Genomic DNA, 13,936 nt, shown 5'->3' with positions numbered 1-13,936 from the left:
AAGGTTCTTTCATTGCTTTGAAGCCAACAAAGGAAGAAAGCGAGGTCCTGAATCTCTAAGCTTCTCACACATTTCTAGCACAGATACCCTGCTGCTATGGGAGGTAAAGTTGATATGAGAGTCAAATGCTGGTTGAGATGTTTCTGGTCCATTAAGAGCAAAGCAATAGACTAGAGAGCAAGGGTTCCCAGCAGGTGTTTTCCAGACAAATCAGGTGCTGAATAATGTGTTTTGAAGATCAGTTTCTCCCATCCAAAGGAGTTTCTGATACATATAACATAGGCTTGCCAAGTCCCTTGGGGGGGTGGGGAAACCCCCGCCCCAGAGGCCCGTTCAGCGCTGCCGACGGATCGGGCCCCGGGGGGAACCCCACCCCCACGTGCACGTCACCAGAAAGTGACGTGACGACGCTGGGCTCGCTGGGGGCGGGGCCACGGCCATCCGAGGGAAAACTCTATGGTTACACAGAAAGGGTTTATTAAAAACAATACTGGGGCATGGAAAACAAGACAGGGCAAGGTGCTTCAAAAGGGTATAATAGGGTTGAAAAGGCAAAATAAACAGAATCCTCAAGCCGCAAGCTGGGAGTCCCCCGCTGCGGCGATTTTTTCACTTGGCAACCCTAATATAACAGTATGTGTTCAGTTCTCCAAAGCTAGATCTTTTTGAGCAACTTCTGAGATACTTCCAGTGACCCCCCTTTTTTTCTTGCCATCAGTTTTAATGGTGTGAGTGCATATATTGTTTTTATTACTCTGTGAAGCTCCTCCTGCCTTCTGCTGTTTTTGTCAGGGACAGGCAGACTCCCCCATGGGCCTCAAAATGGGGAGGAGAAGGAGTTCTGTCACTTTGGTCCTTCGCTGGGCTGACTCCCAGTCGCTTTCTCATATTGTATGCTCAGTCCCTTCTATATTCCCGGCCTGGCCAGGGAGCCTCCCTTTTGTGTGACCCTTGGGCCCAGCCCCCTCCTTCTAGTGGAAAACCGCCTGTGGGTTGAAGTAATTGGGGTAGCAGTTTCTAGGGCCTGATGTTTTAAAAAAATGTTGCTGATTTTTGTTTCTGGGTAAATTTTTTCTTAGAGAGGTATTGTGAATCTGTCTGAAATTACTGCCAAGAGAACTGGGTAGTCATTATTCATATAGTTCGTCTGCTTTTGTACTGCTTTGGTAATATCTGTCTCTGGGATTTGGATTTGGCATGTGTCATGATCTGTGCAGGACTGGGAGCAGGGCCTGGTGCGGCCTCGTCCCAGGAGAGACCTGCATGGCAGTGAAAACAGACATTCTACAGTCCCCATGAGGCTTAGCAACGGGCTATAGCCAATCAGAGAGGAAGATTCTGAGAGGAGAGTCGGGTTTAGCTGTTAGCTGGGGGGAAATGGTGGTCTTCCCTTTCGCAGATCTAAACTGAAAGGACTGTGATACACTGTGAGTGGGGAGGAAACGATTCTTGCTGGCTCTCTGCAGTTTTCCCTCTCACGGAGTCACTGAGGGGGAAAAGACTGGTCTGAGAGGAAAGGATCCCTCACTGAGAGAACACAGTGAGTGTTAGGCAGGCTGTGGGCCTGGAAGTAGAACAGGTAGCTGCGTTAGGATTCTGTTTATTTTGCCTTTTCAACCCCGTTATACCCTTTTGAAGCACCTTGCCCTGTCTTGTTTTTTATGCCCCAGTATTGTTTTTAATAAACCCTCTCTGTGTAATTTTCTCTCTCTGCCTGGGTCAATCACGCCTGTGTTTTCTCGGCTGAAAAGGGGGCATGTTGGATGGGCTTGAGAGGGTACCCTGGGCCTTCTCAAGGGACCATAAGTCCAGAGTGGTGGCGGCGGAAGGCGGAGACCCCCTGGGGTCATGACAGCATGCCTTACAGGTGTTCAAAACTGGAAGGTGGAAAGGAGGTTTTCTTGGTCAAGGATGCATTCAGCTGAGCGAGAATTAAAAGGAGCTGAGAAGGGGAAACCAACGTCATTACAAAAAGAATTGGTAGTCTCACTAGCTTCACAGGTATTTCTCTAGCTTCCTACACGGCAAGAAAGATAATGACATTTTCACAAGCCATGCTAAGATCACTTTTTAGTCTGGATCATACCACCGTGACTGCTAAATATAGGACAGAAAGCTGAAGAGAGTAATTCTTAAATCTATAATAATGTACATTCTGGTCTATGTAGGTTTTCCATTTGAATTAAACACAGGAAACCTGAAAGCTGTTTTGTCATTTCAAAAGATGGTTTAAAAGAATTAAATCATGTATGTTGATTAAATAGCAAAGAACATGACTACCTGAGCTGTCCATAGGAGGGTGACATTGTGGATTAAATACCATTGACTGAATTAAAAAATAAAATAATGTGAAGTTAAGAAGAACACTGGGATATTGGCCTTCAAAATGATTTTCAGAATCTTATCAGTGAAAACTGTATAATCCATATTGAAGCACGCTAAATTCAGTAGATAAAAACATGACACTGCCTTGCTGAGTCAAGTCACAGGCCTTGGCTAGCATTTTATTTCCACCACCACTCTCACTGACTCCAAACCATTTGTGAATAAGTTATGACATCACCGCGGTCTGCTGCTTATTTCCCTTCATTCTAAAAATTCATTTGTGAGTTTCAGAAATATATATATCTTAATTAATGTGGAGGTATTTCAAGAAGACTCCCTCAGGCAAGTTCATTATCTTTTGTGATAGGGTAGTTGTCACATTAAAATTGTCAATTTCATAATCTTTTGAAAAAAGACTCTGCAGTTTTCTAACAGAAGGAGTATGGGGTGCAGCTCTTCACTAGCAAAGCAAGTGTAGGAAGGCAGGAACGAATGGACTCAAGGGTGGTTCTTTGTTGTTGATGCTTACTGTTAGAAGGTGACGGTTGAGGGGGCCTCATTGCAAAGTCACTGCAATGCATCGACACTTTTCTAAGAAGTTACACCTGCTCACAAGTAAGAGAAAGAAAACACAGTGGCTATGCATGGGTGAAGTTTTTTCAGAACATATACCCCCTGCCTGCCTCTGAACTTTTCTTCATGCTCCAGCTCCCCAGTAATGACTCACTAAGCACAACTGAGGCAGCTCCAATCTTCTCAAAGGGAAGTTTAAAACACAGCAAGATGAGATATCTTGGTTGATCATATTCCTTTATCCAGTTTGTCAATGTACACAGTAGAAATTGTTCTACAAAAATCTTGTTACAGTCAAAAGCAGGTCACAACCCACCTACTGCTATATCTTCCTCCCTATAGAGAGCTCCCTTTTAAATCCCTCTCTGTAGCTCAAGTGTGTATGTGTGCATGAGCGTGTGTGTGTGTGAGAGAAAGAGAGGGCTATGGTCAGGTGTCTGAGAGAAAACAAAGTTAGTGAATGTGGTAAAGCTGATGAGAGATAATGGAGGGGGTGAGGGCTGTAAAAGTTTTGTTTGGTTTTGGAGTTTTACAAGTTTAGGGAACACAGTGAAGTGGCTAAGCAGAAAGAGGATAGCTGACTACTGATCTCTGAGGAAGTTTAGCTTGCTCTGTGCTTCATTGCCCCCTTTCCATCCCTTCTACATTAATTTATTATGGCAGACCAATAGCAAGTGGGCTGCAGACAGGGGCATTTTGCCAACAGTCATATCATGCAAGTGCTCTTGGGGTTCTCAGTGGAGGCAAAAAAATGGTTTACAGACAAACTTATTTGTATGTACACCTGACAGACTGAATGGCAGCAAGCCATTAGTTTATCATGATATCCAGCTGTTCATGTGAAACAGGAAGTGGATGCTGCTTAGGAGCTGTTGATAAAAATGCAAAGGAATTAAGAGGCTAAGGAAGCCAATGCACTGCCTTGAATTAAAGGAAGGGGTTAGATAGCCAAGGACAAACAGTGCTTGCTAGCCCCCTTCTGACTAAAGTGATCGTGAACTACTGTGGGAACTAGAGAGCAAGGTAATAGCTGACAGCGCTCTCAGTCTCCATTTCCCTCACAGCAGTGTTTGCTAACTTGGAAATTGCTGTTAAAACCTGTCTTCGTACAGACAATATCATCAATGCAAATTGGATAGGTTTCTTTGTCAAAACAAAAACTTTAAAATGATAGAATGGTGCAGAGTAGAATGCCTATGAGGTACCATTGCTTAGAACACCGACAGTATAGTCAAATTGATCCTTGGGATTGATCTCAAGGATCAAGATAGACTATAAAGGTCCTGACCTGGATAGCCCAGGCAAGCCTGATCTCGTTATAGCTTAAAAGCTAAGCAGGACCCTGGCAAGTATTTGGATTGGAGACTTCCAAAGTATACCAGGGCCAGGAGGCAGAGGCAGGCTATCAAGCCATTTTTCTTAATGTCCTCCATGCCCCAGTAGGAGTCGCTAGAGGTAACTGTGACTTCCAGGCACCGGTGCGCGCACACGCACACACACAAATGCAAAAAATACAAAAAAAGATAAAACAGAAAGAAAACAGTCTCTCAAGTATATATCATGTAGAAAGTATATAATATTTAGACAAAACTAGCACTTTTAGTGCTTGGTGTAGAATTCAGCAGCACTAGGGCAGACCCTGCAACAGTCCTATCAGCAGATATGTCACACGTCTTCTCTCAGTCACAAGGCCCTCTGGGCATCTTTATCCCTCCCTTCTGTGGATTCAACCTCTGTTGGATCTCCTACATAGAATTCCTGATTGTAGGAATGAACACCAGAGGGATGCTACAGGTTCATACACTGCCAAATGAAACACTGAACACGCAGTCGGTATCTCATTTGTTTGGAAGACCGCTCCAGAGACAGGGCTGTGAATTGAAGATCGTCCAAAGTTTCTGATTCTTACTTTCCAACGGAAGGTCAGAATATGTATTTATTGCCTGAAAGGCTTTATTTCATTTCATGAACTACAGAAAATCTTTCTTCATCACCACTTCCCTCTCCTAACTAGTGCAAAATAGATCCCTTTTCCATTTACAGCCATAGTTACTTTCATTCATGGATGAAGAAACATTTTGAGGGTCAGAAAAACCCCCCACCACTCTAATATTTCCCTACTAATCAGCAATGCATGCTGGTTCAGCCCACTGGAATGACAAATGCTGGGCAGATCTCTTGTAAAGTAACATGTCAACCTTCCCATCTATTTCAAAGCCCCACTGCAGCAGAGCAGCTTGTAGAAATGAGTTTAGCAATCATCTGCAGAAAGAAGTTCTAATCTTATCAAGATGGGAATTGATTTTCTTCGTCTTGATAGAAGGGGTTTCACAGCGTGCACATGCAATAGTATCAGTGGGATGGAAAGTACAGCTGCTCAGGCAAGATTATTAGTCTGGAAAACCTGGGGCTTCATCCATGTACACATCACTTGTTATTGGCACCTCAGATCATCCTTGCCCAAATAAGCCATGCACTGATTTTAATCTTGCTTGAGTCTGCCACCAGAGGGGGCTATGTTCACAGGACACACAGGAGCATACGGAATTCAGGCTGGTTAGAAAAGCAAGCTTTAAGAACCATTAATATGTTGTGTCTCTGAAAGCTGTTCTCCCTCACTTTGAACAAAGCTAGAAATGGCATTTTCCCCATTGGGATTAAGATCATTTTCAGGCAATACACCACTTAAATGTAAATATTTCATTTCTCTCCTGTTTCTTTGCCCTCTTATAAGTGACTCTTCTTTATATTAGGGGAAGCACCATTGTTATTGAACACACAATGGTTTTGTGCTGATGGTCTTCTCTTGTTTCAATGGGGAAGTTGCCAGTTGCCAACAAATAGAGCAGGGACACATCTGTGCTGTTACTCAATCTCAGAGAGAATGCTTCATTTCTAGACATGAAATCTGCTATACTAACTTAAGTGTTAAAGTTGCCAACTACCTGGAAAGAAAATTTACTGTTTCTTGAATAGGGCTTAATAAGATGTTCTTTACCGGGTGATGTTATTTACCTCCATACCATGAAAAGCCTCTGTGAAAGGGATGGGACATTTTTCTCCAGGCCTATTGGCAACCCTATTCAGTGTGCATGTGCCACATTTGAATATTATGTTGTTGTTCTCTGTTTTGTTGATGTTTGTACTTCTCCCTGTCTTGGATACATACCTTAATGTGGTGTGGGGGATTGCGTGTGTGAGTGAAGCTGAGATAAATAGTGTCAGGAGTTTGGACTCTGTCAAGGGGCTAAACTTCTAGCAGAGTCATTCAAGACAGAATTGGTCACAGCTGAGATATCAGACTCAGATTTATCCACCCCCTTCAGGAATCAACAGCCACATCTGCAGAAGAGAATGGACAGTTCTAACAGTGGTGGGGCGGAGGAACCTTTGAAGGGTGGTTACGAGGCAGCAGCAGTATGGGAAGCTGACACTGGCAGGGGATCTGACATAGACAGCAGCAGTGACACTTCTGGTAACCCTGGTTAGTACTGTGCAGAAGAAGGCAATGGTAAATCACTTCTGATCACCTCATACCTTGAAAACCCTATGATGAGACAATCCAAAATGAAAAATGTCAATGCTGGAAGACAGGATTCCCGATCAGGCAGCACTCAATCAGCTACTGGGGAAGAGCAGAGGACAATATAAGTAGCACTATTCTTAATGATACAACTGGATCATTCAGTTGTTGATGTGGATGAATGGAAAAGGAAACTCCCAAAGCTGTTTGAATAGGAACATGGAACATGAGAAGTATGAATACAGGTAAGCTCAAAATCATAAATAAAGAAATGGAACGTTTAAACATTGCAATCCTGGGAGTGAGTGAACTCAAGTGGACTGGATTAGGATATTTTCAGTTAGAAAATTAGGAAATGTTTTACTTGGGAAATTACAAACAAAATTACGAACACAGAAGAAATGGATAGTGAGGAGAGAAATAGCACAAGTGATCAGGGGCTATAATGCAAAGTCTGACTGAATAAAACAATTGGACTTTATGGAAAGCCTACCACATAACCTTTATTCAAGTTTACACCCCAGCTACTAATGCTTAAGTGGACAAAATTGAAAGTATTTATGCAGAGTGGCCATGAAGAAACACCTAAAGAAGATGTGCTGATAATCATAGGTGACTGGAATGCAGAAGTGGGAAACAAAATAGAATAAACTATTATTGGAAATTTGGGCTATGAGCACACAGTGAAGCAGGAGAGTGACTCATAGAATTCTGTTAAGACAAAAAGTTGTTCATTGTGAGTGTTTCAAGCAACCAAACAAACAATTGTATACATGGACATCACCAGATGGTCAATAAGAAATCAAATAGATTACATAATTGGAAACAGAAGATGGAAAAGCTCTATTCTCTCTGCTAAAGCAGGATCAGGAGCTGAGTGGTACACACCATCAAGAATAAGGCTGAAGAAAAACACCAACACTTTCATAGTCTCAAAATACAATCTAAACAGTGTTTTTGGACCATTAAAGACCATGTAAAGAATAGATTTGCATTACTAAGTTGAAGTGAACGGGAAGCAGAAGCACTATGGGTTGAAAGCAGGCATATTACCAAGGAAGAATGTACTAAGAGTATTCCTGTAGCCAAAAGAAATGAAAAGCCTCAATGGATGACTGATGAAGCTCTTAAAATTTCTAAAGATGGACAAGAAGTAAAAGGTGACAAATAGAATCATAAGTCTAAATGCAGCATTTCAGTGAGTGGCACTTAGAGACAAAGACAACTGTTATAATAACCAGTGTAAAGAAATAGAAAAGAACAAGAAAAAAGGAAGAGCAAAAGATCTATTCCACAAGCTCCAAGAAATCAAGGGGAAATTTAAAGCATGATTAGACATGCTGAAAGACCAACATGGAGATACATTAACTGAACAGGACAAAATAAAGGAAAGATAGGAACAATACACTGAAGAACAATACAGAACAGATGAAATAGATGACAGATTCCTTCCAAAAATAACCTTTTGAAGAAGAACCTGCAATTTTAGAAAGTGAAGTGAAAGTTGCACTCAAAGCAATTGAGAGAAACAAAATACCAGGAGCAGATGGGATATCAATAGAGCTATTTCACATTGCAGAAATGAAGTCCATTGAAATAATATGCGAACAAACCTGGAAAACAAAACAATGGCCCACAGACTGCTCAATCTACATTCCAGTTCTGAAAAAAGGAGACATTAAAGACTACAGCAACTATTGGACCATCACATTAATTTCTCATGCAAGTAACGTGATGCTCAAAATCTGACAAAGACGGTTACCATACATGGAAAGAGAAATGTCAGATGTTCCAGCTGGATTCAGAAAAGGAAGAGGCACTAGAGATCATACTGCAAATTTACATTCCTTACGGGAGGATATGAGAGGATTTCAGAAGAAAATAAGTTCATGTTCTGTAAATTACAGCAATGCTTTTGACTATGTGGATCATGAAAAGCTATGGTTGGTTTTAAAAGAAATGGGTGTGCCACAACGTCTGATTGTTTTGATGCGCAACCAGTACTCTGGAGTCTGGACAAGAGGCTACTGTTAGAACAGAATATGGAGAAACAGAATGGTTTCCAATTGACAAAGGTGTCAGACAAGGATATATTTTATCTCCCTGTCTCTTTAATCTGTATGCAGAACATATCATAAGGAAATCTGGATTAGATTTAGATGAAGGCATAAAGAAAATTGGTGAAAAGAACATTAACAGTTTGAGATATGCAGATGATACCACATTACTGGCAGAAATTAGGGAAGACTTAAAATGACTACTGATGAAGGTTAAAGCAGAAAGTGCCAAAGTAGGATTACAGCTGAACATCAAGAAGACAAAATTAATTACTACTGGGGAATTTCACAACTTTAAGATTGATGATGAAGAAACTGAAATTGTTTAAGTTTTCCTATTCCTTTGCTCCATCATCAACCAAAAGGGAAACTGCAACCAAGAAATCAGAAGGAGATTTATCTTGATTTCAGTAAGGCTTTTGATAATGTTCCACCCACTATGAGGGCACCTCTATGCCTTATTTTTCCCACTTATTAAACCAAGAGTATAGGATAGTATTCACGCTAATGCACTGTGACACACTTCCCTCAGCTGTCCTTGAAGGAAAGTATAAAAAGATTCCCTATGAAGAAAGGATTTGCCCTTGCTGTAATGAAGGTATAGAATCGCTAGACAACATCCTGTTTAATTGTAATTTCCTATTCCTTTGCTCCATCATCAACCAAAAGGGAAACTGCAACCAAGAAATCAGAAGGAGATTTATCTTGATTTCAGTAAGGCTTTTGATAATGTTCCACCCACTATGAGGGCACCTCTATGCCTTATTTTTCCCACTTATTAAACCAAGAGTATAGGATAGTATTCACGCTAATGCACTGTGACACACTTCCCTCAGCTGTCCTTGAAGGAAAGTATAAAAAGATTCCCTATGAAGAAAGGATTTGCCCTTGCTGTAATGAAGGTATAGAATCGCTAGACAACATCCTGTTTGATTGTAAGGTGTATTACAAAATTCGTGAATCCCTTCCTCTGCCTATGTCATTATTACCTCTAAACGTCAGACAGAGATTGTGGCGTCTGAGGAGCTTTCTTTCAGATAGGCATCACAATGTTACTTACCAGGTAGCTAGATTTGGTTGGCTTGTTGCGAGGAATAGGAAAACTGTAATAGTTCAAGTAGTGGATTGTTGAGATTTTAAACTTCTTAATAGATTTTGTAGCATTCTACTGTATTCTAAATTATTTTATTATGAGGTATTGGTAAAATTCTATTCTGAATGATTTTATTATTGTTGTATTGCCCCAATGTTTTGGTCATAGACCATGAATAAAACCTTGAACCTTGATAAGGTTCACATAATATTTTTGTTGACAAATTGGTAAAATGTGGTTTGGATCCTATTACTGTTAGGTGGATCTTTAACTGGTTAACAGATTGCACCCAAAGAATGCTTGTTAATGGTTCGTCATCCTCTTGGAGAAGAGTGACAAGTGGAGTGCCTCAAGGATTTGTCCTGGGAACTGTTCTGTTCAACATCTTTATAAATGATTTGGATGAAGGATGCTTATTAAATTTGCAGATGATACTAAATTGGGAGGGGTAACAAATATGGTAGAAGACCGAGTCAGCATACAGGGTGATCTTGACAGGCTGGAAAACTGGGCTAAAACAAAATGAATTTCAATGGGGATAAATGTAAAGTTCTGCAATTAGGTAGGAAAAATTAAATCCATAATTATAGAATGGGGAGATTGTCTTGGCAGTAGTGTGCACGAGAAGGATCTAGGGGTCATAGTAGACCATACACTGAACATGTGTCAGCAGTGTGATGTGGTAGTTAAAAAGGCAAATGTGATTTTGGGCTGTATCAACAGAAGTATAGTGTCCAGATCACATGAAGTGATGGTATCGCTTTACTCTGCTCTGATTAGACCTCACCTAGAACACTGTGTTCAGTTTTGGGCACCACAATTTAAGAAGGATATAGACAAGCTGGAACATGTCCAGAGGAGGGCAATGAAGATGGTGAGGGGTCTGGAAACCAAGTCCTATGAGGAAAGGTTGAAGGAGCTGGGTATGTTTAGCCTGGAGAGGAGACAACTGAGAGGTGATATGATAACCATCTTCAAGTACTTGAAGGGCTATCATATAGAGGATTGTACGAAGTTGTTTTCTGTTGCCCCAGAAGGTCGGACCAGAACCAACGGGTTGAAATTAAATCAGAATTGTTTTTGGCTAAATATCAGTAAGAACATCCTGACAGAGTGGTTCCTCAGTGGAACAGACTTCCTTGGGAGGTTGTGGGCTCTCCTTCTTTGGAGGTTTTTAAACAGAGGCTAGATGGCCATCTGACAACAATGCTGATTCTGTGAACTTAGGCAGATCATGAGAAGGAGGGCAGGCAGGGTTGCATCAGTGCTTAGTTCTTGTGGCCCTTTCTTATATGCTCAGGGAAATGCTGATCATCACTTTGGGGTCAGGAAGCAATTTTTCTCCAGGCCATTTTGGCTGGGGATCCTGGAGGTTTTTTGTCATCTTCTGAGCATGGAACAGGGGTCACTGGGTGTGTGTGTGGGGTGACTGTGAATTTCCTGCATTGTGCAGGGGGTTGGACTAGATGACCCTGGAGGTACCTTCCAACTCTATGATTCTAAGATTAAAATAATTCATAGTATAGTATTCCCCATTACTATATATGGGTGTGAAAGTTGGACAATGAAGATAGCTGATAGAAAGAAAGCTGATTCATTTGAAATGTGGTCTTAGAGAAGAGTTTTACAGTTATTTGTCTTTTTGTCAATCCACAGTAAGTGGGTTGTAGATAAAATCAAGCCTGAACTCTCCCTAGAAGCTAAACTGAAGCTGTTGTACTTTGGTCATATTATGAGAAGACAAGGCTCATTGGAAAAGGCAATATACTAGGAAAAGTTGAAGGAGACAGGAAAAGAGGAAGACCCAACATGAGATGGACTGATTTAGTTAAGGAAGACCCAGCTTTCATTTTGTAAGACCTGAGCAAGGCTGTTAATAATAAAATGTTTTGGAACTCATTAATTCATAGGGTTGCCATAAGTTGGAAATGACTTGATGATACTTCAAGCACACACACAAAATCCTAGAGAACATATTGTGACATACATACAAAACCCAGAGAAAGGATGAGATCAAACCTAAAAAATATATGATACAGGGATAAGAAGTGTTACTATTCTACAGGAACAGAGGTCAGCTGAACAGCTAGTTTAATGAGCAAAGGGATGTCCTTAAATTATGACATTATTATTCTTGAGTGCTCTCCAGTCATGGGCTTTAGTTAGTACATGAAGGCGTATTTCCTTTGCAACATCACATTTCTCAGATACAGTAAATTGTATGACAAGGCTCTTCTTTGAAGTAGATGCCTGTGTAGTACTCTTATTACATCTTCACTTATAATGTCTTATGGTTTTTTAAAGCATGATGTTATTTTGGTTTTGTACAATTATTAGGAGTGTGGGTTTTGGTCACTCTGTTTCTCACAAAAAAGTGTGTTACAGTTACAAGGTAATCAAGTTGTGCAGATCAGTTTCCAACTTTACCTTCTTGCTTTTTAATAGAAATAAGTGTTCATGATGTTTTGAAACAGAGTAGAGATTGCCTGAAGCTGGGCCCACCTGCGGAGGGAGAAGTTGTTCAAGTGAAGTGGCCTGATGGAAAACTTTATGGTGCAAAATATCTAGGAACCAACGTGGCTTGCATGTATCAGGTAAGTTTGAATGACTGATGTCTTTGTCAGAAGCCTGTATTGTTTTTCACCCCAGGTTCCTTAAATTTGTAGGGTTATATTGTCAGTGCTAGTTGGAAAACTTTATAACAGGGATAAGTCTCTGTCATCTTGTTCAGATGATTTTCTCTGGCCTGTATGACAGTTATTCATTAGATTTCTAACCTGCCCTTCTTTGTGTAGCAAGGCTCACAGCGGGGTACAACAAATTAAAACAATAGTTTATTAAAAACAATTTCATACAATAATAATTAAAGCTAAAATCAGACAGCACCTTTGGCACTGACTACACAGTATCCAGGTGGGGCTGTGCAGCTGTGTGGTTTATAGAGCTGGTACACAGTGTAATGAGTGGCGAGATGGAGAGGGGAGGAGAGGAGAGCTGGGGGAGGCTGGAAGACCTCGCCGCCTCAACCCGTATGCCTGGCAGAACATTTCAGTTTTTCAGGCCCTGCAGAACTGAATCAGATTTTGCAGGGCCCGGATCTCACCCGGAAGGGTGTTTCACCAGGCTGGGACCAGAGCCAAGAAGGCTTTGGCTCAGGTTGAGGCAAGACTAATGATTTTGGGGCCGGGGACTGCCAGAAGGTTGTTGCTTGTGGCTCTTTGGGGGTCCTACTAGGAGAGATGGTTCCATAGATATGTTGGTCCCAGACCATGTAGGGCTTTGACGGTTAAAACCAAAACCTTGAATCTTATCAGGTATTCGACTTGGAGCCATTGCAGCTGGAGGAGCACCGGTTGTATATGGGCTCTAAGAGGAGTGCTTGTAAGCACACGCGCAGCCGCATTCTGGGCCAATTAGAGTTTCTGGGTCAGTCTCAATAGCAGCCCTGCATAAAGTGAGTTACAGTAGTGTCTAGACTGGATGTGACTGTTTCATGGATCACTGTGGCTAAGTTGGGGGGGGGGAACAGTAAGGGGACCAGTTGCTGGACTAGACATAGATGGGGAAAAGCCCAGTCTGGCAACATTTGTGATCTGGGCCTCCATTGAAAGGGAGGCATCCAGAATTACCCCTAAGCTCTTCACAAATGGCCTTGATGTCAATGGCTGGAAGTTGGCTTCCCAACCTGGGGTCTCCCCAGCTCAGCCACAGGACCTCCGTCTTTGACAGATTTAGTTTCATCCGACTCTTCTTCAACCAACCAACCACAACCTCTAGACCCCTGGCCAGATTGTCTGGGGTGGTATTCAGCCGGCCGCCCATCAACAGATATAGCTGAGTGTCATCAATGTACTGGAGACATCCCAGCCCAAAACTCCACATCAGCTGGGCGAGAGAGTGCATGTAGATGTTAGATAACATTGGGGAGAGGATTGCCTCCCAGGTGCTGCATAGAAACCTCTCAATGATCCTTCTCCCTACTCCCTATGAAAGCTTCCCCCTGTGATTCTGTGCAGTTCTGTTCTGTGGAGAGTGTTTCCTGACTTCACTTTTACCTTGAAAAGCTGTGACTCTGGCTTCCAAAGATCGGGGGGGGGGAAATACTTGGTCATACAGATCATTTTAGGTCAGCCAGGGTGAATTGCTCATTCTAACATATCCCTTATCTGTAAAAGCAGCATATGAACTTGGGTTTCCAGCTGCTTGGACCACAATTCTGAAGTATGCAAGCAAGAAATCTCATTATCCATACTGGAATAATACAAAAGTTTCAGACATGCGGGCCCGTGGTGTATTTAAGCATTAAATTTTATAAGTACAAGTCACTATAATCTGGGGGGAAAAATCTCTGTCTTATTCAAGGTT

General features: G+C 41.7%; 1 protein-coding gene across 1 annotated transcript in view; it reads left to right on the top strand.

The window, feature by feature from the left end:
• Positions 1-13,936, top strand: part of KDM4C (lysine (K)-specific demethylase 4C) — a 276,891-nt gene that overhangs the window by 249,051 nt on the left and 13,904 nt on the right. The window contains exon 16 of the mRNA XM_015417984.1: positions 12,046-12,165. Within this exon, the coding sequence (XP_015273470.1) occupies positions 12,046-12,165 (120 nt within the window). The remainder of the gene's footprint in view (positions 1-12,045; positions 12,166-13,936) is intronic.

This window comes from Gekko japonicus, unplaced genomic scaffold (genome assembly GCF_001447785.1).
Source record: "Gekko japonicus isolate JY-2015 unplaced genomic scaffold, Gekko_japonicus_V1.1 scaffold1084, whole genome shotgun sequence".
Taxonomy (NCBI): Eukaryota; Metazoa; Chordata; class Lepidosauria; order Squamata; family Gekkonidae; genus Gekko; species Gekko japonicus.
The sequence above is the reverse complement of the archived record's forward strand: the minus strand, read 5'-3'. Positions and strand labels throughout refer to the sequence as shown.